We start from the raw sequence: 25,609 nt of genomic DNA, 5'->3' as shown, positions 1-25,609 counted from the left end.
TTCAGCCTCATGGTATGATTGCCATCACAAGGTCAACGTGGCCTCCATTACTGTTCCCTTTATTGGCTTATGATGGATCCTAGTCCATCTCTGGTAGGGTGGTGTCACTCTGCTCACAGGGTAGGATCTGAACTAGAAGCAGACTAGCAAGAAACAACTTCAGGCAACCTGGACAAACTCTATATACTGTATATCAGTGAAAAGAAATACCTCTAGAAATCAAGCCATTAAGAACTCATTGAAGAATGTAAGGTAGCACAATACTGTAACTATATTGAAGCCTGTAAGAACTACGTCATAACTCTGTCGTTGTAGGACGGAACACTTTGTGACAAACAGCCTGGTCTCATTCATGTCCTAAGTGTAAGATAGCTAGCTAGCAGCCTGTCTGGCTCTGTATGACATTAGCAAGGAGTGGAAACTGCTAATCCAGGGAGTGCCAGCATCAAAGCAGTGTGTGTGTGTGTGTGTGTGTGTGTGTGTGTGTGTGTGTGTGTGTGTGTGTGTGTGTGTGTGTGTGTGTGTTTGAGAGGCAAAAGAGAAAAAAAAGGGGGGCGAGAGCGAGAAAAATCACCTTTAAACACTACAGAGCTGTGCAGAGTGGTCCAATGACCCAGCAGGATCAGTAACACAGAACAGAACCAGTCCAGCGGAGGGGTTTGAAGTAGGGAAAGTCCGTTACTTATTTATGATGAAAGGAAAGTGATGAAGCCTTTCCACTCTTTCATACAGGTGTGTCATATTTTTACATTTTTCAACGTAATTATGACCATGACTCCAAAGGTGTTTCCCTTTATTCAACGCAACGATGTTGATTAGGCTGCTATAGATGAAAAACAGTTCAGGACAGTATGCTGCTATAGATGAAACAAACAGTTCAGGACAGTATGCTGCTATAGATGAAACAAACAGTTCAGGACAGTATGCTGCTATAGATGAAACAAACAGTTCAGGACAGTATGCTGCTATAGATGAAACAAACAGTTCAGGACAGTATGCTGCTATAGATGAAACAAACAGTTCAGGACAGTATGCTGCTATAGATGAAACAAACAGTTCAGGACAGTATGCTGCTATAGATGAAACAAACAGTTCAGGACAGTATGCTGCTATAGATGAAACAAACAGTTCAGGACAGTATGCTGCTATAGATGAAACAAACAGTTCAGGACAGTATGCTGCTATAGATGAAACAAACAGTTCAGGACAGTATGCTGCTATAGATGAAACAAACAGTTCAGGACAGTATGCTGCTATAGATGAAACAAACAGTTCAGGACAGTATGCTGCTATAGATGAAACAAACAGTTCAGGACAGTATGCTGCTATAGATGAAACAAACAGTTCAGGACAGTATGCTCCATACAAGTCTACACTCTCCAAAGTCATTACGGGGTTAAGTTGAATTTATCTGTCCGCCTGCTCATATGACCAGAGCAGAGAGAGGAGAGAGGGAGTATGAGTGGGAAGAGAGAGAGAGAGATCATTATCAGGGCTCTTGTCCAGGACAAGTAAAATAAATTGTCGACCAAGAAAAATATAAGTTGTCAGAACGGACAGGTAAAAAAAAATTGGATCAGAGAGACCAAAATTTGAATAATATAAAAAATATATTTTTCCTGTAGATAAATAAAAAAGCCTACATGTGCATATTGGCTACAGCCTGGTGTCCAAACTGATTCTGACATGAGGGAGGTGCCAGAAAATGTAGCCAAACTTTTAGCGGACACACTTATCCAGAGCGACTTACAGGAACAATTAAGGCTTTGGAGTAAATGTGGAGATTTCTTACATGTGAAACTGCAAATTTGATTTTCCCTTTCACATTTGTAATTGTGAAAAACAATCAAAAAGTCAAATTTGCTGTTTTATATGTGAAAAACTTTTTTTCACATATGAAACTGCAAATTAAATGTGAAATTGAAGCTCAACATTTGAAAACATTTCCAAAATGCGATTTCACATGTGAATTTTTTTTTGTTTGTTTGTTTTTTTGTAAGGGCACACACACTGTGAGAATGCACTGTGTGAAGGTCACTTGAACAAGACTCGAGAGACAGAGGCACTTCCTCTCACCTTCTAGAGAACTGCCTCTGAACAACTCTCTCCACTGACATCCACTATTGGCCAGCCATCTCTCCATCATTCTCTTATTTTCTCATTCTTTCATTCTTTACTGACTTCCGCTGTTGGCCAGCTACCTCTGTCCCTCTCAAACTCCCTCTCTGACAATCTCTCTCTATCTTTTTTTTGTTTCTGTATGGCCAGCTCTCCATCTCTCCCTATTTCGCTCCAATTCTCTACCCTTTCTCGATCTCGCTCTCTCTCTCTCTCATTTTTCTCTCTCCTTCTCTCTATCAGTGTTCCAAGTATAGTATTTCTTCCAGTCTATGTATATGGAGCTGTTAATGAGCTGTTAACTTATTGCAAACATCACACAGCTTCTGTGGGAGACCCAAGTTGTTCTTTCCATGTAAGTCTTTCCAGGTTCACAGTCTCAAGTGAGAGATTTGGGGACATTTAATGTGATGATAATTGTCTCTGGGCCCGAACATCAGTCTAGACATTGATTGATCATCTCTGGGACTGAGTTGCGTGTGACCCCTGACTCGACTACAACACACACAAACACACACACGTCCAGATGACACCTCTCCCTGACCATTCTTTATAACCCCCGACTCACACAAACTTCTTTGTGACCTGTTTCTCCTCTCCTGTCCTCTCCTCCACTCCCCTCCTCCCTTCTTCTCCACTCCCCTCCCCTCTCCTGTCCTCTCCTCCACTCCACTCCCCACTCTTGTCCTCTCCTTCACTCCCCTCCCTTCCTCCCCTCTCCTGTCCTCTCCTCCACTCCCCTCCCCTCCTCCCCTCTGTCCTCTCCTCCACTCCCCTCCTCCCCTCTCCTGTCCTCCACTCCCCTCCCCTCCTCCCCTCTCCTGTCCTCTCCTCCCCTCCTCCCCACTCTCCTCCTCCCCTCCCCTCCTCCACTCCCCTCCCCCCTCCTGTCCTCTCCTCCACTCCCCTCCTCCCCTCTCCTGTCCTCTCCTCCACTCCCCTCCCCCCTCTCCTGTCTTCTACTCCCCTCCCCTTTCTTCTCCTCTCTTCTCCTCCCCTCTCCTGTCCTGTCCTCTACTACCCTCCCCTCGCCTCGCCTTCCCTTTCCTCACCTCTCCCTGGCTCCTGACAGACAGGACAGGAAACACAGGGACTAGTGGCAATAACTGGGAATAAATTATGGCACCACAGTCCTGTCTTTCTGGACACAGGTAGAGAACTGGTCCCAGATCTGTTTGTGCTTTCTTTCCATAGGCGTGACATTGACCATAGGAGTTGGCAAGAACATAGATCTGGGACCAGGGTCCAGGAAGAGGCCTGGCCAGACCAATTAACAACAGAATGAATCTCATCAAAGGGACGGACAGATTGTGCTTCAAGAAAAGCCAGAAAGGTTTGGACACCAGATGAGAGGAGAGGGTGTAGGGATGAGAGGAGGGGGAAAAGTGGGGGATGAGAGGAGGGGACTGGGAGGAGGAGGATCAGACAGGGATGTGACTTTTTGCTGATTCATCAGGAAATTCCTTGTGATCATTATCTGTTTATTAGATCCTTGTAATTGTGAAATTGGAGGTGAGGATTCTGACTAATGAGGGGGTACACACTTAGAAAAAAGGGTTTCAAAAGGCTGTCGCCATAGCAGAAACTATTTGGATCCAGGTAGAACCCTTTTGGGTTTAATGTAAAACCCTCTGTGGAAAGAATTCTACATGGAACCAAAAAGGGTTCCTCAAAGGGTTCACCTATGGGGACAGCCGAAGGACTCTTTCAGGTTCTAGATAGCACATTTCCTAACCAAGAGAGAGGGTGTGGGGGGCAGAGGGTGTGTCTCTAGGGGGGGGGGGGGGTTACCACATAGCACTGACATCAGCAACAGTACATTACAATGCACACATACACGTGAACACACACACACACACACACACACACAATGATGCACTCACCTTCACCCACATCACCACTCCTTCTCTCACTATCTAACTCGTCCCCATATACTACAATAAGCACCCTCTCCCTCTTTCATTATTTGTATCTCTCTCTCTCTCTCTCTCCCGTCCATAGAAGCCCTAACTTCCTCATTTGCTGAGTTTTCACACATTCTCAGTGTGGTGAGAGAGGGGGATGAAAAGGACAGATACTGTAATTTCGAAGGGCTTTACTGTGATTTTATGACCGAGAGGCTTTGAGATTTTTCTCTCCTCTTTCACTCCCTTTGTTCTTTCACTACGTTCTCTAGGGGGACTGAGTCTTCCCTCTCTCTTTGGGGAAGGGACCCTTCCTGGGGGGGGAAACTCGTCAGACACCACTCCCCCACTCCACTCATACACACACACGCACCCACACGCACACACACAGAGACACACAAACACTTTGTCTCCCACATGTCCTCCAATATGATTGAATGGGACATGATGAATTGGAGATGGAAATCTTTGCTCATTTAAACATAACATGTCCTCATGGTGTAGACTAGCACAAATGTCTCCATGATGTTCTCTGGAGTCATAACTACGACCCCTCAAAACATCTGCACACAGAGACAGAAATAAGGAGAGAGAGAGAGAGTAACTTCCACAAAGCTGTAAACGAGATGAGAGGCAAGAAGGGCCTTCTACGCAATGAAAAGGAACATAAAATTCGACATCCCAATTAGAATCTGTCAGCAAAAAAATAAAACTAGCCCTACTGCTTCTTGACACACTGCTTGCTTAACCCGGAAACCAGCCACACCAATGTATCAGAGGAAACAACGTCCAACTGGCGACCAGAGTCAGTTTGCAGGTATCTGGCCCGCCACAAGGAGTCGCTAGTGCACAATGAAATCCCGGCCGGCCAAACTCTCCCCTAACCCGAACGACGCTGGGACAATTGTGCGCCATCTGGGTCTCCCGGTCACGGCTGACTCTGACAGCTTTGGATATAACCCGGGGCTGTAGTGACGCCTCAAGCACTGCGATGCAGTTCCTTAGACCACTGCGCTACTCGGGACGCGCTGACTGAAAATACTCAGTTATAGAACCCATTGCCCTTTATGGTTGTGAGGTCTGGGGTCCGCTGACAAACCAAGAATTCTCAAAATGTTGCCACAAGAAAAGGGCAAACAGTGAAGAACAAACATAACTGTAAAAACAACCCATATTTATGTTTATTTATTTTCCCTTTTGTACTTTAACTATTTGCACATCATTATAACACTACAAAGTCATAACATGACTATTCCTTTGAAACTTGTGATTGTAATGTTTACTGTTAATTTTTTATTGTTTATTTCACTTTTGTTTATTATCTATTTCACTTGCTTTGGCAATGTTAACATATGTTTCCCAAAAAGCCCTTGAATTGAATTGAATTGAATTGAGAAGAGAGAGAGAGAGAGAGAGAGAGAGAGAGAGGGGGAGAGAGGGAGAGAGAGAGAGAGGGAGACAAAGTGGGTAGGTAGAGAGAGATCAAATGGAAGGAAAAGTAAGAGAAAGAGAGATTGCCGTCAAGATAACAATTATTTTATGAGATGGTTGGCTCAGAAAGACAAGACAGAACAAAGAGCCTATGAAGACACACACACTTTCGCCATTGTTTACAATATAATAGTCAAACTTCTATTAAGTCATAAAATATGTGTTTGTTCCTATGCCACTGAGAGCCATCGAGGTAGATCATAATTGAGCCTGTGGGAAATATAGAAGCACACACACACCAGCACACTCACACCCAAGCGCACACACGCACACAAACAAAACAATACTAATGGAATTTCCCCTTGTCTTAATACTGGATGGTGAAAGAAGGTTCATAAACAGGAGATTGAGGAGAGCTTTAAATTGGGAGAGCTTTTGTCTCTGCCTGTCTGCCTGTCTCTGCAGACTAGTGCCTAGGAAAGACGATGGGAAAGAGAGGGAGTGGGAGAAAGAAAGAGAGAGAGAGAGAGACAGAGACAGAGAAAGAGAGACGGAAAGAGAGAGAGAGAGGTACCACAGCGTTACAAACTCCATTGAGGATACAGACACACATGCTCCTCATAGAGAGACAGAGTGTGACACAGAGACAGTCAAACAGAAACCTCCTGAGGGAATGACAGACAGACACGAGTTGAACTGAACAGTGACTGAACCCCCCTGCGTAGGAGTCCAGGAAGACAGGCGTTCACAGGAGGAGGGCCTACAGTGGTTCTTCCTTAAGTTAAGTCATACTGCACCATAGCTTGTGGGGTGCTGCGAAATGGTATGGCACATTGGAGTGCACGACGTCATAGTATTTTACTGTCAGCCATTGTTACCATTAATGCTAGTTGGACCACCAGAGGGCATCTTTGAGAAGTTAAGTTATTGAAATGACATGGAGCTGTAGGCCTAAGAGTCCTGTTAACTGTAGCTGTTTTAGCTTAACTTACTTATTGGCATAAAGGCCTACTTCAATATACACCACAGAGTATAAACCACAAAGTGTCGGCTAAAGCGATTGAATTCACAAATGCATTTGACTGCCTTTAATATTGGCTGTACTAGACTTTCAAACCTTTTTTTGTTAGAACAGTCTATATGAGATTGATTTGAATTAGTTTGTAAATTATTTTTGTATTTGTTGTGTTGTTCATACTGTTAGAAATGTAGCTTGATTAAATCAATTAATATTATGGTGTTTCTATTCCAAGAAAAACTCAAATACATTTTACAGTAGCCTATGTAGGCCTCAGTGTTTTAGTTAGGAAAATATGGCGCTGTACAACGTTACCGGTTGGGAGTAGGCCTAGGCTACTTAACAACTGCGAGTGAAGAGCAAAATAATCCTAACATTTCCACACCCTAATTGTAGGCTAACCAATACCCAAATGGAGATTCAGCGAAAATGAAAATCTGATTGATTTATCAACCCATGTTTGGACAATACCATTTGGGGCGGCAGGTAGTGGTTAGAGCATTGGGCCACTAACCGAAAGGTTGCTAGATTGAATCCCCGAGCAGACATCTAAGGTCGTTCTGCCCCTGAACAAGGCAGTTTACCCACCGTTCCTAGGCCATCATTGTCAATAAGAATTTGTTATAAACTGACTAGCCTAGTTAAATAAAGGTTATAAAAATCAAGACTAGTCCCCATGCTTGTCTCAGAGTAGGGCAATGTGGTGCTGAAATTGTTGACCAGACACGGGTAGGCTATTGCTTCAAATCCTGTTATAACAATTGGATATTTGGGTGTTTCTGTCACGAGAGGCTTTTATTCTCTATTTTGGTTAGGCCAGGGTGTGACTAGGGTGGGCATTCTAGTTTCTTTATTTCTATGTTTTCGATTTCTTTGTTTTTTGCCGAGTGTGGTTCCCAATCAGAGGCAGCTGTTTATCGTTGTCTCTGATTGGGTCTGCAGAACGTGACGTTCGTTATTCTTTTGTTGTTTTTGTTTGGTGTTCTGAGTAATTAAAGTATCATGAACACTTACCACGCTGCACCTTGGTCTCCTTCCGACGACAAACGTCACAGTTTCAGTAAGCAACCATTTGTTGCCTTCAATTGCATTATCCTACTTCATTCCAATATTTATGTCATTCAGTGATATTAATTCCCATAGTAATTCGTTATGGATCCCTCCAGATGTGGCTAGAAAACAGTGCATGTGGTGGGCTATGCAAATAATGGGTGAAGTGACATGCCTCGCAAACATCCATTAATACATTTAAAGCCCCTAAACTCAGCAAGAGTCTATTGTCCTGCTAATAGCCAATCAAGGTTGGATGGCTTCTTTTGTATTCCATTTGATTGGAAAGGCTGCTAAACCATTCACACATGGCCCACGGCCTTGTTGTGTACTTACAGTACAGTGCACCTTCACTCCATTCTCCACCTGAATCTCTACCAATGCCACCAGATTATTATTTCTAATGTTGTTATCTATTTGGTAACATTCCACAAGTAAATGTAATAAATAAAACACCTACATTAAATAACTCAGGTCTTGAAAATATGTGAACCCCTTTCTTTTTTGCTTAATCAAATCAAATTGTATTTGTCACATACACATATTTAGCAGATGTTATTGCAGGTGTAGCAAAATGCTTGTGTTCCTAGCGCCAACAGTGCAGTAATATTTAACAATTCACAACAATACACAAATCTAAAGTAAAAGAATGGAGTTAATTAAGAAATATATAATATTAGGACGAGCAATGTCGGAGAGATTCCAAGACAAAGGAGATGATTGTGATGATGACAGGAAAAGGAGGACCGAGCTCACCCCCATTCTCATCGTGGGGGTACAGTGGTGCAGGTTGAGAGCTTCAAGTTCCTTGGCGTCCACATCACCAACAAACTAACATGGTCCAAGCATACCAAGAGGGCACGACAAAACCTATTCCCCATCAGGAGACTTAAAAGATTTGGCATGGGTCCTCAGATCCTCAAAAGGTTTTACAGCTGCCTGGTATGGCAACTGCTCGGCCTCCGACTGCAAAGCACTTCAGAGGGTAGTGCGTACAGCCCAGTACATAACCGGGGCCAAGCTTCCTGCCATCCAGGACCTCTGTGTCAGGGGAAGGGCCTAAAAATTGTCAAAGACTCCAGCCACCCTAGTCATAGACTGTTCTTCAGTCGAGAAACTTGAAGCTTTTCATCTTCTCTACTGCGGTACCATCGATGTGGATAGGGGTGTGCTCTCTCTGCTGTTTCCTGAAGTAGCGGAGGCTTTATGGCTTCACCATCAATTTAGCAATTTAGCACTTGTGTATATTCAGTCAACACATAAATAAAAATATATACCTTTTTACATTTATCTAGGAAAGTCAGATTGCCTGATTGGTGGAGTGCTGCAGAGATGGTTGTCCTTTTGGAAGGTTCTCCCATCTCCACAGAGGAACTAGATCTCTGTCAGAGTGACCATTGGAATCTTTGTCACCTCCCTGACCATTCTTCCCCGATTTCTCAGTTTGACCGGGCGGGCCAACTCTAGGAAGAGTCTTGTTGGTTCCAAACTTCTTCCAATTAAGAATGATGGCGGCAACTGTGTTATTGGGTACCTTAAATGCTGCAGAAATGTTTTGGTACCCTTCCCCAGATCTGTGCCTCAACAAAATCCTGTCTCAGAGCTCTACGGACAATTCCTTTGACCTCACGGCTTGGTTTTTGCTCTGACATGCACTGTCAACTGTGGGGACCTTATATAGACAGGTGTGTGCCTTTCCAAATCATGTCCAATCAATTGAATTTACCACAGGTGGACTCCAATCAAGTTGTAGAAACATCTCAAGGATGATCAATGGAAACAGGATGCACCTGAGCTCAATTTCGAATCTCATAGCAAACTGTCTGAATACTTATGTATATAAGGTATTTCTGTTTTATATTTGTTATTAATTTGCAAAAATGTCTAAAAACCTGTTTTTGCTTTGTCATTATGGGGTATTGTGTGTAGATTGCAGAGGGGAACAAAAATATTTAATGTATTTTAGAATTAACTGACTTGCCTAGTTAACTAAAGGTTCAATAAAAATGTCTTACCTTGCTTCAAAGTAGCTTAGCCAACTTCAGTCTGTGGAGGCAATTCTTTTTTAGCAACTTTCTTTCATTGTCCAGTAGGCAAAGGCACAATCCTAGTCATTTAGAAACCCATGGTAGTTGTTGCATATTAGATCTCCCCTCTTTATACATTTCTAAAGGATATTTTTATCTCTGTCACATGAAACTGCTTGCTTGTGCTGTGCGCTTTTGACAATGGTGTTGTCCCGCTAATTGCATTATGGAACGAACATTTGTGTTAGCCTACTGCCTTGGCACATTGCTGAGCCTATAATGTGAAATAATAATAGTTAATCAACATTTTAGGCTAAAGATTCTTTTGAACTTTTTTTATGTAACACAGGCCTACTGGTTGTATGAACTTGGGATCTATCGTCCCACACCTGTCCCAGAGTCTGTTTGGAATAGGCTATTTCTTTCTCGGCAAGCCGACCAATAGAATAGGTCAACTTTTCTACTATGGGGGATAGTAGATTAACATAGGATAGTCATTTTGTTGTTTGTTAGTCATCTTGTTGGCTGAGGAAAAGCAAATGTGGACAGTTATTCTAACAAGTTGAAAGTGGGCATCAGAACTCACTGTGAAGGACAGCACATCGTTGCATCCTTGACTTGTATGTTCTATTAATATGAACTATCATCATCTAAATGTGATTGTGTCATTCTGAGCACCCTGGGTAGACAACCTGATCAGGTTACGCACCCAATGCATATGGATCCGGTAAAGTTTTCAAATGTCCGGTAAATGGAAAGGCTGCCAGTCAAATGTCCAGTCCCACATTTTCCTAATGGAAACACTGACACACGCACACACACATACACATAAATAACTTGAATAAACAGACTAATCAATCAACACCTGAAAATGTCATGCCAATACACTTCCGCTAATGATAATTTCACCTGTGTGTTAGATGTATCCATGGTGATGATGGAGTGTGTCAACACACACATTCCTCAACTCAACTCATTGGTTGACATGAGCTGCGTCCCAAATGGCACCCTTTTCCCTATATAGTGCAATACTTTTGTCCAGGGCCCTGGTCAGAGGTAGTGCATAATATAGGGAATAGGGTGCCATTTGCAACACAGCTATGGAATTTAGCTGAGTGTCCAGTCCCCATGCCCCTGGCCACTGATACAGGGTCAGCTATGTTGCATCAACTGCATGGATAAGGTTAGGGTCTGGGCTAGGGTAATCTGATCACTCACACTCAATCATCATACACAGTCAGTCACACACGCGCGCACACACACACACACACTCTTGCATACTCAAACATACAAAATCATGCATATATAAACACACACGCACATACACACACACACACAGTCTTGCCAACCCTACCAGAGTTGACATAGAGTAAACAAGTGGTTAGTGTGTCTGGACTGGACAGTAATCACTGATGGACTCACAGTGGATTCCCTCCTCTGTCTGGAATGGTGGCTGAAACTCCTTGACCCTCCTGAAACCAGTGTACACTCTTACATAGATACACACGTAGGCCTGTTCTATGATTGTCTGGTCCATCTGCTCCAGCCTGGCTCAGCCAATGAAAGGCTTGAGATTAGCCCATATCTGATTGGCTGGAGCACTATGACAAGTCAGGCTGGTCCTCTGTCTACCAAAGCCCCTTCTGGTCTAATCTGGTCTGGCTCAGACTCAGACTAGACTGGAGCGAAACCCCGTTCCCTTTAGTCCCAACACTCATTATCAATTAGGCTTTTACGTAGGAATGCTGACAACTCCTGACCCCCCTGGTCTTAGTGTGACCTTTCTCTGTGTATCTGACCCCTAGCCTCCTAAACATTGATCCCTAGTTAGTGTGACCCATCTCTGTGAAATGTATTTGAGCTGTCTGTCTGACGTTAAAGGTGAAGAGGATGTCAGAAGGCAGAATAACATCAGTGATGTTTCAACCTAGTCAGTGGAGCCAAGCAGTGTGTTTACTAGTCATACACAGTGAAATAACTTCACTGAGATAAGTTGGCCTGATCAGCCCGCCTCCTCTGACCAGAACATTCAGACTGCCCTGGCCCAGCAGAGAGAGGTTTAACCACAGAGTTTCTAAACCTAGAGGCCCAACCTTCCAGATCTGGAACTGGATGAGATGATGAGAGGGGGGAACAACTCTAAATGCACAACATACCATCTCAGAAACAGAGAGGTGAGGTGAGACATTATTATTAATGTTGTAATCTATTCTGATACAGGAGGGTCATAGGTACACAACACACAAGTCTCTTCAATCAGTCTGAAACACACACACACATCACCCATTGGGCACACTGGTTGAATCAACATTGTTTCCACATCATTTCCAGAAAATGATGTTGAACCAATGTGGAATAGACATTGAATTGACGTCTGTGCCCAGTGGGCACTTAGAAAGGGACCAATCTCCCCACCCCAAGCATGTCTCCGCTCCACCGTTATGACAAGTGACTTCATCTGATATTTAAACACCCCGCTAACAGTCGCTCCCCTACTTGACTTTCTCCACAGCAACGCACATCAAATCTCCACACAGCATGCCAACGGGACTAGTTGTCCTTAGATGTCCCTAAGAACCAAGTCAACTGACATCACCCCCTTCATCATCATGGCTTCTTTAGTTGTTCCATCGTTGATTAAGTCTATTTCTGTGGAGACATGAGCAGTTGAGCACCTGACCTAACTTCAGAAGGCTCCAGACATGAGGTAAGCAGGAAGTTATGTTCATAATGACAAATTAATCCATCCACTAGCTAGATCAGTGGTTCCCAAACTTTTTATAGTCCCGTACCCCTTCAGACATTCAACCTCCAGCTGCATACCCCCTCTAGCACCAGGGTCAGCACACTCTCAACTGTTGTTTTTTGCCATCATTGCAAGCCTGCCACACACACACTATACAATAAAAAAATTCACAGAACCGTGCTTCTTCATCTGCATTGCTTGCTGTTTGGGGTTTTAGGCTGTGTTTCTGTGCAGCACTTTGTGACATCGGCTGATGTAAGAAGGGCTTTATAAATACATTTGATTGATTGATTGATTAAACATAAGATTGAGTGTGAGTTTTTGTCACAACCCAGCTCGTGGGAAGTGACAAAGAGCTCTTATAGGACCAGGGCACAAATAATAATATAATCAATAATTTTGCTCTTTATTTAATCATCTTACATATAAAACCTTATTTGTTAATCGAAAATGTTGAATAACTCACCACAGGTTAATGAGAAGGGTGTGCTTGAAAGGATGCACATAACTGCAATGTAGGATTGTTTTGGAGTCTGTCTTAAATCATTTTCCACACAGTCTGTGCCTGTATTTAGTTTTCATGCTGGTGAGGGCTGAGAATCCACTCTCACATAGGTATGTGGTTAAAAAGGGCATCAGTGTCTTAACAGCGCGATTTGCCAAGGCAGGATACTCTGAGCACAGCCCAATCCAGAAATCTGGCTGTGGCTTCTGATTAAATTCAATTTTCACAGAACCGCTAGTTGCAATTTCGATGTTGTTCTCTTGTTCAGATATCGGTAAGTGGACTGGAGGCAGGGCATGAAAGGGATAACGAATCCAGTTGTTTGTGTCATCCGTTTCGGGAAAGTACCTGCGTAATTGCGCACTCCAACTAATTGCGCTTCGCAATTTCACATTTGACATTGTCCGTAAGCTTGAGTTGATTTGCACACAAAAAGTAATACAATGATGGAAAGACCTGTGTGTTGTTCTTGTTAATGCAGACAGAGAAGAGCTCCAACTTCTTAATCATAGCCTCAATTTTGTCCCGCACATTGAATATAGTTGCAGAGAGTCCCTGTAATCCTAGATTCAGATCATTCAGGCGAGAAAAAACATCACCCAGATAGGCCAGTCGTGTGAGAAACTCGTCATCATGGAAGGGGTAAGACAAGTGAAAATTATGGTCAGGAAAGAAAACTTTAAGAGCACTTCTGCATGTTGTAAAAGCATTACATGGCCGCCGCCCATATCATTGCGTAGTTTACACTACTGTTCAAAATTTTGGGGTCACTTAGAAATGGCCTCGTTTTTGAAAGAAAACCATTTTTTCCCCCATTCAAATAACATCAAATTGATGAGAAATACAGTGCAGACATTGTTAATGTTTGAAATTACTATTGTAGCTGGAAAGGGCTGATTTTTTGAATGGAATATCTACATAGGGCTACAAATCAAATCAAACTTTACTTGCCACATGCGCCGAACACAACAAGAATAGACTGACGAGTTTCAGAAGAAAGTACTTTGTTTCTGCCCATTTTGAGCCTGTAATCGAACCCACAAATGTTGATGCTCCAGATACTCAACTAGGCTAAAAGAAGGCCAGTTTTATTGCTTCTTTAATCAGAACAACCGTTTTCAGCTGTCCTAACATAATTGGAAAAGGGGTTTCTAATGATCAATTAGCCTTCTAAAATGATAAGCTTGGATTAGCTAACACAACGTGCCATTGGAACACAGGAGTGATGGATGCTTATAATGGGCCTCTGTACACCTATGTAGATATTCCATGAAAATCAGCCGTTTCCAGCGACAACAGTCATTTACAACATTAACAATGTCTACACTGTATTTCTGATCAATTTGAGGCTATTTCAATGGACAATTTTTTTTTGCCTTTCTTTCAAAAATAAGGACATTTCTAAGTGACCCCAAACTTTTGAACGATAGTGTATGTTTCGGGGGGCTAGGGTCAGTCTGTTATATCTGGAGTAATTATCCTGTCTTATCCAGTGTCCTGTGTGAATTTAAGTATGCTCCCTCTAATTCTCTCTCTTTTTCTCTCTTTCTCTCTCTCTTTTTCTCTCTCTCTCAGAGGACCTGAGCCCTAGGACCATGCCTCAGGACTACCTGGCCTGATGACCACCTGGTCATGCTGCTGTTCCAGTTTTAACTGTTCTGCCTGCGGCTATGGAACCCTGACCTGTTCACTAGACGTGCTACCTTGTCCCGGACCTGCTGTTTTGGACTCTCTTTCTACCGCACCTGCTGTCTCTAACTCTGAATGATCGGCAATGAAAAGCCAACTGACATTTACTCCTGAGGTTCTGACCTGTTGCACCCTCTACAACCACTGTGATTATTATTATCTGACCCTGCTGGTCATCTATAAACGTTTGAACATCTTGGCCATGTTCTGTTATAATCTCCACCCGGCACAGCCAGAAGAGGACTGGCCACCCCTCATAGCCTGGTTCCTCTCTAGGTTTCTTCCTAAGTTCGGGCCTTTCTAGGGAGTTTTCCTAGCCACCGTGCTTCTACATCTGCATTGCTTGCTGTTTGGGGTTATAGGCTGGGTTTCTGTACAGCACTTTGTGACATCGGCTGATGTAAGAAGGGCTTTATAAATAAATTGGATTGATTGATTGATTATTAGTGCAGAAAATACACAAAAGTTCAGGGGCCTTGCTTTAATAAAGTTAACCATTTTCACTGTAGTGTCCAAAATGTCTTTCAAGCTGTCAGGCATTCCCTTGGCAGCAAGAGCCTCTCGGTGGATGCTGCAGTGTACCCAAGTGGCGTCGGGAGTTACCACTCCACTATGTCTCCCTGTCATAGATTTTGCGGCATCAGTACAGATACCAACATGAGCAGCAGCTACGTTTGGCTACATACGGACCGTTAGTGGAATTCCAGCGAGAGAGTAGCGGTTAATGTAATTGGATGTTAATTATTTGACTAGGCTACCTGTATATGACATTGTGTTGTTATTTCGCTGAACACTAGATGGTTTCATTTTATTTTTGGCAGTGAAACGAGGCGACTCAGGCGAGACAAAAACCTCACCCAAATATAAATGGACTGTTAGAAAATGTGAAGGACAAAAATGTTATTTAAAAAAATAAAACTATAAAACTATAAAACTATTCATATCCATGGCTGGAATTGAGGAGAAATACAGTATATATCATGAATGCACATTTCCATATTGCAGTCCAACAACCATTTGTATCCAAACAACAATCATAAAACAAAACTGTCCAGCAAAATGCCTATGCACACAGTACATTGTCGTATAAAACAAATTGCATGGCTCACAAATTCCTTCAACAGCAAAAACATTCAGAACCTCTCACCAGCAGACTCTGTGGGATAGCGTTGGAGGTTGGGAGAAAAAAGCTGTCCGCTTAGAAAATGTGGGAATTTTAAATGACATTGCAATTACCAGTCACCCTGATCGGGGGAAGACAAGGCAGGGGGAGCTTGGCAGGTGCCTGGCCTCGCTTGGCCCAGTAAAAGCCCCTCTGGCAACCGAACCAGCCGGAGCTGGACCATTCAGATCTGCCAACCATCCATCCACTGCTGCCCTCAGATAGAAAGAGCCAAGCAGGCAGAAAGTGGCACAGCGGACAGACTTCTGCCTATAAACTATAGCAGGCAAGAGGCTCCGAGTTGGGCCTGTGTGCAGTGCAGTCTATACTCTCGCAAGTCTTCATGCTCCCTCTGCCTCTCCACAATACAGCTAACTGCCAACAATACATACCCCCCACCCATTCCAGAGCTACTCTCTACACTCCATACTCACTCCACAACCCAGCTACTGCCAACCCTCCCTACCTACCCTCCCTAGTCTACCCTCTCCACAACCCAGCTACTGCCAACCCTCCCTACCTACCCTCCCTAGTCTACCCTCTCCACAACCCAGCTACTGCCAACCCTCCCTAGTCTACCCTCTCCACAACCCAGCTACTGCCAACCCTCCCTACCTACCCTCCCTAGTCTACCCTCTCCACAACCCAGCTACTGCCAACCCTCCCTACCTACCCTCCCTAGCCTACCCTCTCCACAACCCAGCTACTGCCAACCCTCCCTACATACCCTCCCTAGTCTACCCTCTCCACAACCCAGCTACTGCCAACCCTCCCTACCTACCCTCCCTAGTCTACCCTCTCCACAACCCAGCTACTGCCAACCCTCCCTACCTACCCTCCCTAGTCTACCCTCTCCACAACCCAGCTACTACCAACCCTCCCTACCTACCCTCCCTAGTCTACCCTCTCCACAACCCAGCTACTGCCAACCCTCCCTACATACCCTCTCTAGTCTACCCTCTCCACAACCCAGCTACTGCCAACCCTCCCTACATACCCTCCCTAGTCTACCCTCTCCACAACCCAGCAACTGCCAACCCTCCCTACCTACCCTCCCTAGTCTACCCTCTCCACAACCCAGCTACTGCCAACCCTCCCTATCTACCCTCCCTAGTCTACCCTCTCCACAACCCAGCTACTGCCAACCCTCCCTACCTACCCTCCCTAGTCTACCCTCTCCACAACCCAGCTACTGCCAACCCTCCCTACCTACCCTCCCTAGTCTACCCTCTCCACAACCCAGCTACTGCCAACCCTCCCTACATACCCTTCCTAGTCTACCCTCTCCACAACCCAGCTACTGCCAACCCTCCCTACCTACCCTCCCTAGTCTACCCTCTCCACAACCCAGCTACTGCCAACCCTCCCTACCTACCCTCCCTAGTCTACCCTCTCCACAACCCAGCTACTGCCAACCCTCCCTACATACCCTTCCTAGTCTACCCTCTCCACAACCCAGCTACTGCCAACCCTCCCTACCTACCCTCCCTAGTCTACCCTCTCCACAACCCAGCTACTGCCAACCCTCCCTAGTCTACCCTCTCCACAACCCAGCTACTGCCAACCCTCCCTACATACCCTTTCTAGTCTACCCTCTCCACAACCCAGCTACTGCCAACCCTCCCTACCTACCCTCCCTAGTCTACCCTCTCCACAACCCAGCTACTGCCAACCCTCCCTACCTACCCTCCCTAGTCTACCCTCTCCACAACCCAGCTACTGCCAACCCTCCCTACATACCCTTCCTAGTCTACCCTCTCCACAACCCAGCTACTGCCAAAACCACTGAGGGGAACAGAAGATAGCTGTGCCCTCGTGACCAATAAAAAGCTATCAGAGGAAGAGTCCTGAACTAGAGATAGAGCCAGAGGATTGGAATAAAAACAAGTTGATGAATTCCTATACTTTTCTTCCTTCCAAATAACTAGCAAAACAAATAAACGTGTTTGGTTTTCCACTGTTTTAGTTGGTGGTAAATAAGGACAAGTTCAACTGTATGTCAGCAAAGATCTACGTTCACAGGCCTCACTCAAGTACTATGAAGTGGCGTCCTCTCGTATGTTCCATTCCCTTTCTTGTGGATCAGGACATTGAGGTTTTGGCCAAATTGGCCCAAAAGTACCCGTTTTCAAAACAGAAAGAGTTCCTTTATCTCCATGTTTTTGGTTGATATCCCTCACCTGTCCTACTATCACTATTCACTACAAGCCCTTCCCATCCCACCGCACCTCTCCCCTGGCCTTCTTCTTACCCTGGAAGGCGGTAGCGTGGCCGGAGATGAGGTACTTCAGCTCGAAGCTGTAGGAGCGGACATTCTGGAGGGTCTCTCGTCTCACCGCCACCTGGTAGCTCTCCTCCATCTTGCGGGTGCAGCAGGACGGGCCCTGGTGCTTACACACCAACAGCTCCACATCTGATGGGACAGAGGGAGAGGGAGACAGAACAGGATTAGGCGTATATTTTATTCATTTATTTATTTTATTTCAGTGTCATACACCAATTGGTGCCCAGCCTGTATGGGCTTATAAGAAACAATTTATTTAAGTATATGTAGACAAAACACAAATATATATATGTACGTTGGGGGTGCCTTCGAAAAGTGCCTACAGTGCCTTCGAAAAGTATTCAGACCCCTTGACTTTTCCCACATTTTGTTACATTACACCCTTATTCTAAAATATATTAAATTACATTTTTCCCTCATCAATCTACACACAATACCCCATAATGACAAAGAAAAAACAGGTTTTTAGAAGTTGTTGCTATTTTATGTTTTAGAAAAAATAAATTGCTATGAGACTTGAAATTGAGCTCAGGTGCATCCTGTTTCCATTGATCATCCTTGAGATGTTTCTACAACTTGATTGGAGTCCACCTGAGGTAAATTCAATTAATCAATTGAATGACCAATCGGTCATGATTTGGATTTGGAGCAAAAACCAAGACATGAGGTCAAAGGAATTGTCCGTAGAGCTCCGAGACAGGATTGTGTCAAGGCACAGATCTGGGGAAGGGTACAAAAACATTTCTGCAGCATTGAAGGTCCCCAAGAACACAGTTGTCTCCATCATTCTTAAATGGATGAAGTTTGGAACAACCATGACTCCCTAGAGCTGGCCGACCAGCCAAACTGAGTAATCGGGGGAGAAGGGCCTTGGTCAGGGAGGTGACAAAGAACCCGATGGTCAATCTGACAGAGTTCCTCTGTGGAGATGGGAGAACCTTCCAGAAGGACAACCATCTCTGCAGCACTCCACCAATCAGGCCTTTATGGTAGAGTGGCCAGATGGAAGCCACTCCTCAGTAAAAGGCACATGACAGCCCGCTTTGAGTTTTCCAAAAGGCACCTAAACACTTTCAGACCATGATAAACAACATTCTCTGGTCTGACCAAGATTGAACTCTTTGGCCTGAATGCCAAGCGTCACGTCTCGAGGAAACCTGGCTACATCCCGACGGTGAAGCATGGTGGTGGCAGCATCGTGCTGTGGGGATGTCTTTCAGCAGCAGGGACTGGGAAACTAGTCAGGATCGAGGGAAAGACGAACGGAGCAAAGTACAGAGATCCTTGATGAAAACCTGCTCCAGAGAGCTCAGGACCTCAGACTGGGGCGAAGGTTCACCTTCCAACAGGACAACGACCCTAAGCACACAGCCAAGACAATACAGGTGTGGCTTCGGGACATATCTTTGAATGTCCTTAAGTGGCCCAGCCAGAGCCCGGACTTTAATCTGATCTACATCTCTGGTGAGACCTGGAAATAGCTGTGCAGCAACGCTCCCAATCCAACCTGACAGAGCTTAAGACGATCTGCAGAGAAGAATGGGAGAAACTCCCCAAATACAGGTGTGCCAAGCTTGTAGCGTTATACCCAAGAAGACTCAAGGCTGTAATCACTGCCAAAGGTGCTTCAACAAAGTACTGAGTAAAGGGTCTGAATACTTATGTAAATGTGATATTTCAAAAAACCTGTTTTGGCTTTGTCATTATGGGGTATTGTGTGTAGGTTGATGAGGGGGAAAAACAATGTAATCAATTTTAGAATAAAGCCGTAACCTAACAAAATGTGGAAAAAGTCAAGGTGTCTGAATACTTTCCGAAGGCTCTGTATCTGTTTTACCGTTTAGAAATGAATGCACTTTATGTATCTAGTTCCTACATTTAAAGGTGTCATAAATATAAGGACAAATTCATTTATAGTGTGTTACATTTAAGAAAAAGTGTTGGTCCCATATTCCTAGCACGCAATGACTCCACTGACTTGCCTCGTTAAATAAAGGTAGAATCCAAAATATATAAATCAATACATCACGCTTTCGACTCCACAAACTCGTTGGATACATTTGCAGGTTGTTTTGGTTGTGTTTCGGATATTATTGTGCACAATTATGTCTGCATTTAACCGCATTTCTGTGATTCAGAGGGGTTGGGATAAATGCGGGAGACATATTTCGGTTAAATGCATTCAGTTGTGCAACTGACTAGGTATCCTCGTTTCTCTTTCCAAATAGAAATGAATGGTAAATAATGTACTGTGTCATTTTGGAGTCACTTTTATTGTAAATAAGAATAGAATATGTTTCTGAACACTTTTACATTCATGTGGGTGCGACCATGATTGCAGATAATCATGAATTAATTGTGAAAATGTTACAGAGGCATAAATATTGTACCCCCCAAAAATGCTAACTTTCCCTGTTACCAGCAATGGTGAAAGGTTAGCATGCTTTGGGGACATCTTTGTGCATCCGTACCTTTCTCACTCATCATTACTCACCATTCATTCATGACTATCTGTAAATATTCACGTAGAAGTGTTCAGAAACATATTATATTATTATTTAAAAAGAGGAGAAAACAAGACAAAGTACATACAATCATATAAGATGTCATACTGTACATGCTTAGCTTACTGCTAAAAATACAAGCTCTGCCTGGAGTATAAATAGTATTGGTGAATGCGCTTGCACATAGGCCTATAGCCTATGCTAACACACACACACACACACACACACACACACACACACACACACACACACACACACACACACACACACACACACACACACACACACACACACACACACACACATTTAAGTAACAACATTTACATCCCCCTATAAACTGGACTAGCACTGGCCATATCTTGGGTCGAAATAAACCCTATGAAAGGCAATGATCTAATACGTTCTAATATGATCCTAAGTGAGGCTCAATCAGGCACCATGACATCAACACAGTTCCCACACTAGAGTCAGTCCACCCTGTCGTGACACGCTGCCTGACACCCTCCTCGGCCCCTCTCATACTGTCAGTTACATATATAAACAAGGCCATGACATCACAGAGGCTGGCCACAATTAGCAGGGCAGAGAATGTGATATTAAAACTCTCACCCTCCACCTGTTCCCCCTTGCTGTCCCCAACACCCTTGTCCCCTTATCTGTCCCCCACCACCCTCGTCCCCCACCACCCCGTCCACCTAGCTGTCCCCACCCCCCTTGGTGTCCCCCATCCCCCTCATCCCCCTCGTCCCCCTAGCTGTTCCCCACCACCCTTGTCCTCCAGCTGTCCCCCACTACCCTCGCCCCCCTTGCTGTCCCCCACCACCCCATCCCCCTAGCTGTTCCCCCCCACCCTCACCCCCCTTGCTGTCCCCCACCACCCCGTCCCCCTAGCTGTCCCCCCCACCCTCGCCCCCCTTGCTGTCCCCCACCACCCCATCCCCCTAGCTGTTCCCCCCCACCCTCACCCCCCTTGCTGTCCCTAATCCCCTTGTCCCCCTTGCTGTCCCCGTCCCCGTCCCCTCCAGACGGTTACTCATAAGGCTGTGGCTGATATGATAACTCATTTTGGGGGTTGGGTGGAAAGTCGAGGGGAGTGGGGCGCAGGTGGTGGGGTAACCGGACCCCGAAAGCATGGGCCTATATGCCGGGGCTAGTGACTAGTGCTTCCCTAGTCCAAATCCACCCCTGAAACACAATAGGGTCGCACTTGGCTCATTCTCTCTCTCTCTCTCTCTCTCTCTCTCTCTCTCTCTCTCTCTCTCTCTCTCTTTATCTCTCTCTTTCTCTCTCTCTCTCTCATTTGTTTGGCATGTCCCTTGTCACACATGGCTGTAACTTAATTACCCAGAGAGTCCACTGAGCCCCCATCTGTTCCAATCTCTGAAGAGTGGAGTCACGACTGGCTTGACCTACACACGTTTCTCCACTCTCCCTCTGTCTGTCTCCCTCCTTTATTCTGTCCCCCAACTCCCTACCTTCTTCTGTCTGGTTCTTTATTTCCTCCTGTTCTCTGTCTCTCTCTCTGTCTCTCTCTCTCTCTGTCTCTCTCTCTCTCTCTCTGTCTCTCTCTCTCTCTCTGTCTCTCTCTGTCTCTCTCTCTGTCTCTCTCTCTCTCTCTCTCTGTCTGTCTGTCTGTCTCCAGGCCATTGTTCTTGGCGCCAAGCACAATGTTGACCTCGTCTCACACTCTCTCTATCCCAGACCTCTCACTCTCTCTGTTCCTGACCCCACCTCTCCTTGTCTCTTTCCCACAATCCTTCTCTCTCTATGTCCCTGACCCTTTCTCTCCTGGCTGGCTCGCCACGTTGTGTGTTATCTCTAATATGAAACTAATATCTAGCGACAGGGGAGAATGTGATTCCCACAAAGACTTTGGGAGCTACAACCACCAACCACCGTTATCAAGGCAGGTCGACGGTGTCAGGAATATTCCAGAACATTGATTAGAACCAAGGTCTAATGCATGTTTTCCACAGTGTGGGTAGATTGCTGTTATGTACTTTATTGAACACTGATGAGTAGAGCCAGTGTTTTCATGGTTGTGGGATGAAGGTACAAACAGATTCTATTATTGGGTCTTTGCAAATAAATAGTCCAATGTCAAAGTGAACTGAACAATAGCAAGTGATTCACAACCTATTGAATTTACCTTTGCTAATCCTACCTTTGTGTAAACGTAATATCTGGGATTAGAGTTGGGATTAGAGTTGAGGATGTTGAGTCTAAGATATAGTCAGTTACTATGACAATGTCCTCTAGACAAAATCTTATTTTCAACAGCCATTGTAGCTCATGGTCCCAACATGGCTTAAGTCCCTTATAGGGCAAACCTCCTGCCCCCTATAGAACAATGTGTGAGTCTCTTGTAGCGCATACCTCCAGTCTCTTAGCACTAATGTGATTTGATACAGACCCAAGAGAGCTGGTGGGGCAAAGCAAGGCCCAACTCTACAGGTCCTGGTGGTTAATTAGCGATCAGTGTGTGGACCGCTCTGCCTGTTCTGCCTGGCCAGACATTCACACGCACAGAGTGCAGAGTCAGAATGATCTCAACTCAGCTGTCACGCCCTGACCATAGAGAGCCCTTGGGATTCTCTATGGTGCAATAGGTCAGAGCGTGACTAGGGGTGTTCTAGTCTAATATTTCTATGTTGGTGTGAGTATGGTTCCCAATTGGAGGCAGCTGATGATCGTTGCCTCTAATTGGGGATCATTATTACGTATTATGCCACCGCTCTATTCACAATTACTTCCGCCACGTCTCAGTACCCCTGAGTGCACAAGTCAAAACTCCTGCGGTTAAAAGCAGGAGACAGTCTTAATGGTAGAAAAGTGCCCTTGGTAACCAGTGAGCCGTCCTTAAAAAACATCCCCGGACCCAATTTGCTTGCATCACAAATACATTTAATTTTTTTTATTTAACCTTAATTCAACTAGGCAAGTCAATTAAGAACAAAATCTTATTTACAATGACGGCCCACATCTGGTCAATAAGGAGTGGAAATGTAGTTTTGATTTGGATAGGTTGTTGACGGGGAGGCTGGTGATTTCCTGACGCTGCTGTTTGGACATGTTTTTCAGAGAACAGGAATAAGTTTGTGGAAAAGCAGCTGATTAATGCAGGAGTTTGGTCCTCCTATGTTGCTTCATCGCTCTCTACCGGACTCTTCCATCTCAGGAAGCGCTGTGTTCCTTTTGTAGTTGTCTCATCCAGTGAACTTGAAGGATATTTACTCTGTATTGATTTGCTGTGCTTGGGCGGGTCCGTGTTGAAAGAAAACATGGCTCAAAAGGGGCTCTGCCACATACCTGCATTTTTGGACGGCCCTGAATCGTGCCAGAAATGTCTAGCTTTTTCAAGCGTCAAGCTGGCAGTGTTGGGATCCAGAGCCAGAGGCCAGGGGGCGTGGCGGCTTGGATGTGGGTCAGACGGGTTGAGGAGAGGGTTGGGGCCCGGGGGCGAGGCGGCTTGGATGTGGGTCAGACGGGTTGAGGAGAGGGTTGGGGCCGGGGGGCGAGGCGGCTTGGATGTGGGTCAGACGGGTTGAGGAGAGGGTTGGGGCCGGGGGGCGAGGCGGCTTGGATGTGGGTCAGACGGGTTGAGGAGAGGGTTGGGGCCGGGGGGCGAGGCGGCTTGGATGTGGGTCAGACGGGTTGAGGAGAGGGTTGGGGCCGGGGGGCGAGGCGGCTTGGATGTGGGTCAGACGGGTTGAGGAGAGGGTTGGGGCCGGGGGGCGAGGCGGCTTGGATGTGGGTCAGACGGGTTGAGGAGAGGGTTGGGGCCGGGGGGCACTTGGAGCTTGGTAGACTGTTAGATTGTTGGATTTTGGGTGCTAGGGGTCTAGTGGGTTATTGGATGTGGGGGCAAAGAGGTTGAGGGCAGGGTCCGGGGGGCCCTGGGAGCAGTTGGATGTGGGTCAGAGGATTGCAGAGGGGTTGAAGCAGACGGGTCACTTGAGGCTTAGTGGACTGGTGGAATGTTGGATGTGGGGGTAGAGGGATGGAGGACAGAGTCAGAGGACATTAGGGAATGTTGGATGTGGGGGTAGAGGGATGGAGGACAGAGTCAGAGGACATTAGGGAATGTTGGATGTGGGGGTAGAGGGATGAAGGACAGAGTCAGAGGACATTAGGGAATGTTGGATGTGGGGGTAGAGGGATGGAGGACAGAGTCAGAGGACATTAGGGAATGTTGGATGTGGGGGTAGAGGGATGGAGGACAGAGTCAGAGGACATTAGGGAATGTTGGATGTGGGGGTAGAGGGATGGAGGACAGAGTCAGAGGACATTAGGGAATGTTGGATGTGGGGGTAGAGGGATGGAGGACAGAGTCAGAGGACATTAGGGAATGTTGGATGTGGGGGTAGAGGGATGGAGGACAGAGTCAGAGGACATTAGGGAATGTTGGATGTGGGTGAGAAGAGTTGAAGGTTGGGTGGAAACAGGGGATAGGGGACTGGCAGACTATTTGATGATGACAGGGTTGGTGGGCACTAGGGGCTTTTGGATGTGGAGGTAGAGAGGTTTGCAAAGAGGGTGCTTTAAAACAGTTAAGAAGGTTCAGCTTCAGCCACAGGCCCCCTATCCACAGCACTCTGACTGTCTGTCCAGACAGCTGTCTGACCCTGAGGTCCTTACTACTGGGCTTACTCTCCCAGAATACCAGCTAGCCTCTGCTGCTGATGCCTTCTTTCAATACTAACATCCCTGAGGAGCAGAGGAGCATCCACAACGAAAGCTCCCTTCGGCCAGTTTACGGTGCAGAAGAGAAACTGAATAAGGTAGGGGCATGGGTGGTATACAATAAACACCCACCAGACCAATGACTTAGACTGAAATCCAAAAAGAGATCCTGAGTCTAGCCTGTCTCAGACACATTAAGCAGATTCAGACTGGGATGTCACTGATGGGACAGGGATTGGACTGAGAACATTTGAGAGGTTGTGGGGAAGTTCTGTAACAGAGCTGGTTACCCGCTGAGGACATGCCAAACTCACTTTGTCAAGGCTACAGACAGTGAAAGGACAATATTGCATTTAACCAAACTACGCTGTAAAGTTGTATCTATGTGAGATGGTAATGAGTGGCATTGGAGATACTTTCATTGAAAATGTTTAATATTTTCCATACCTTCAACTCCATCTCTTGGCAGTTTGTTTGTTGTGTTTTTT

At 45.4% G+C, this 25,609-nt stretch overlaps 1 protein-coding gene across 3 annotated transcripts in view; it reads right to left on the bottom strand.

Annotated features, from left to right (window-relative positions):
* Positions 1–25,609, bottom strand: part of LOC139377307 (glypican-5-like) — a 220,497-nt gene that overhangs the window by 185,442 nt on the left and 9,446 nt on the right. For all 3 annotated transcript variants that reach the window (XM_071120325.1, XM_071120326.1, XM_071120327.1), the window contains exon 2: positions 17,902–18,063. In XM_071120325.1, coding sequence (XP_070976426.1) covers positions 17,902–18,063 — 162 coding nt within the window. The remainder of the gene's footprint in view (positions 1–17,901; positions 18,064–25,609) is intronic.

Source organism: Oncorhynchus clarkii, chromosome 20 (genome assembly GCF_045791955.1).
Source record: "Oncorhynchus clarkii lewisi isolate Uvic-CL-2024 chromosome 20, UVic_Ocla_1.0, whole genome shotgun sequence".
In the NCBI taxonomy this organism is placed as follows: Eukaryota; Metazoa; Chordata; class Actinopteri; order Salmoniformes; family Salmonidae; genus Oncorhynchus; species Oncorhynchus clarkii.
This window is presented reverse-complemented; position numbering and strand designations above follow the sequence as displayed.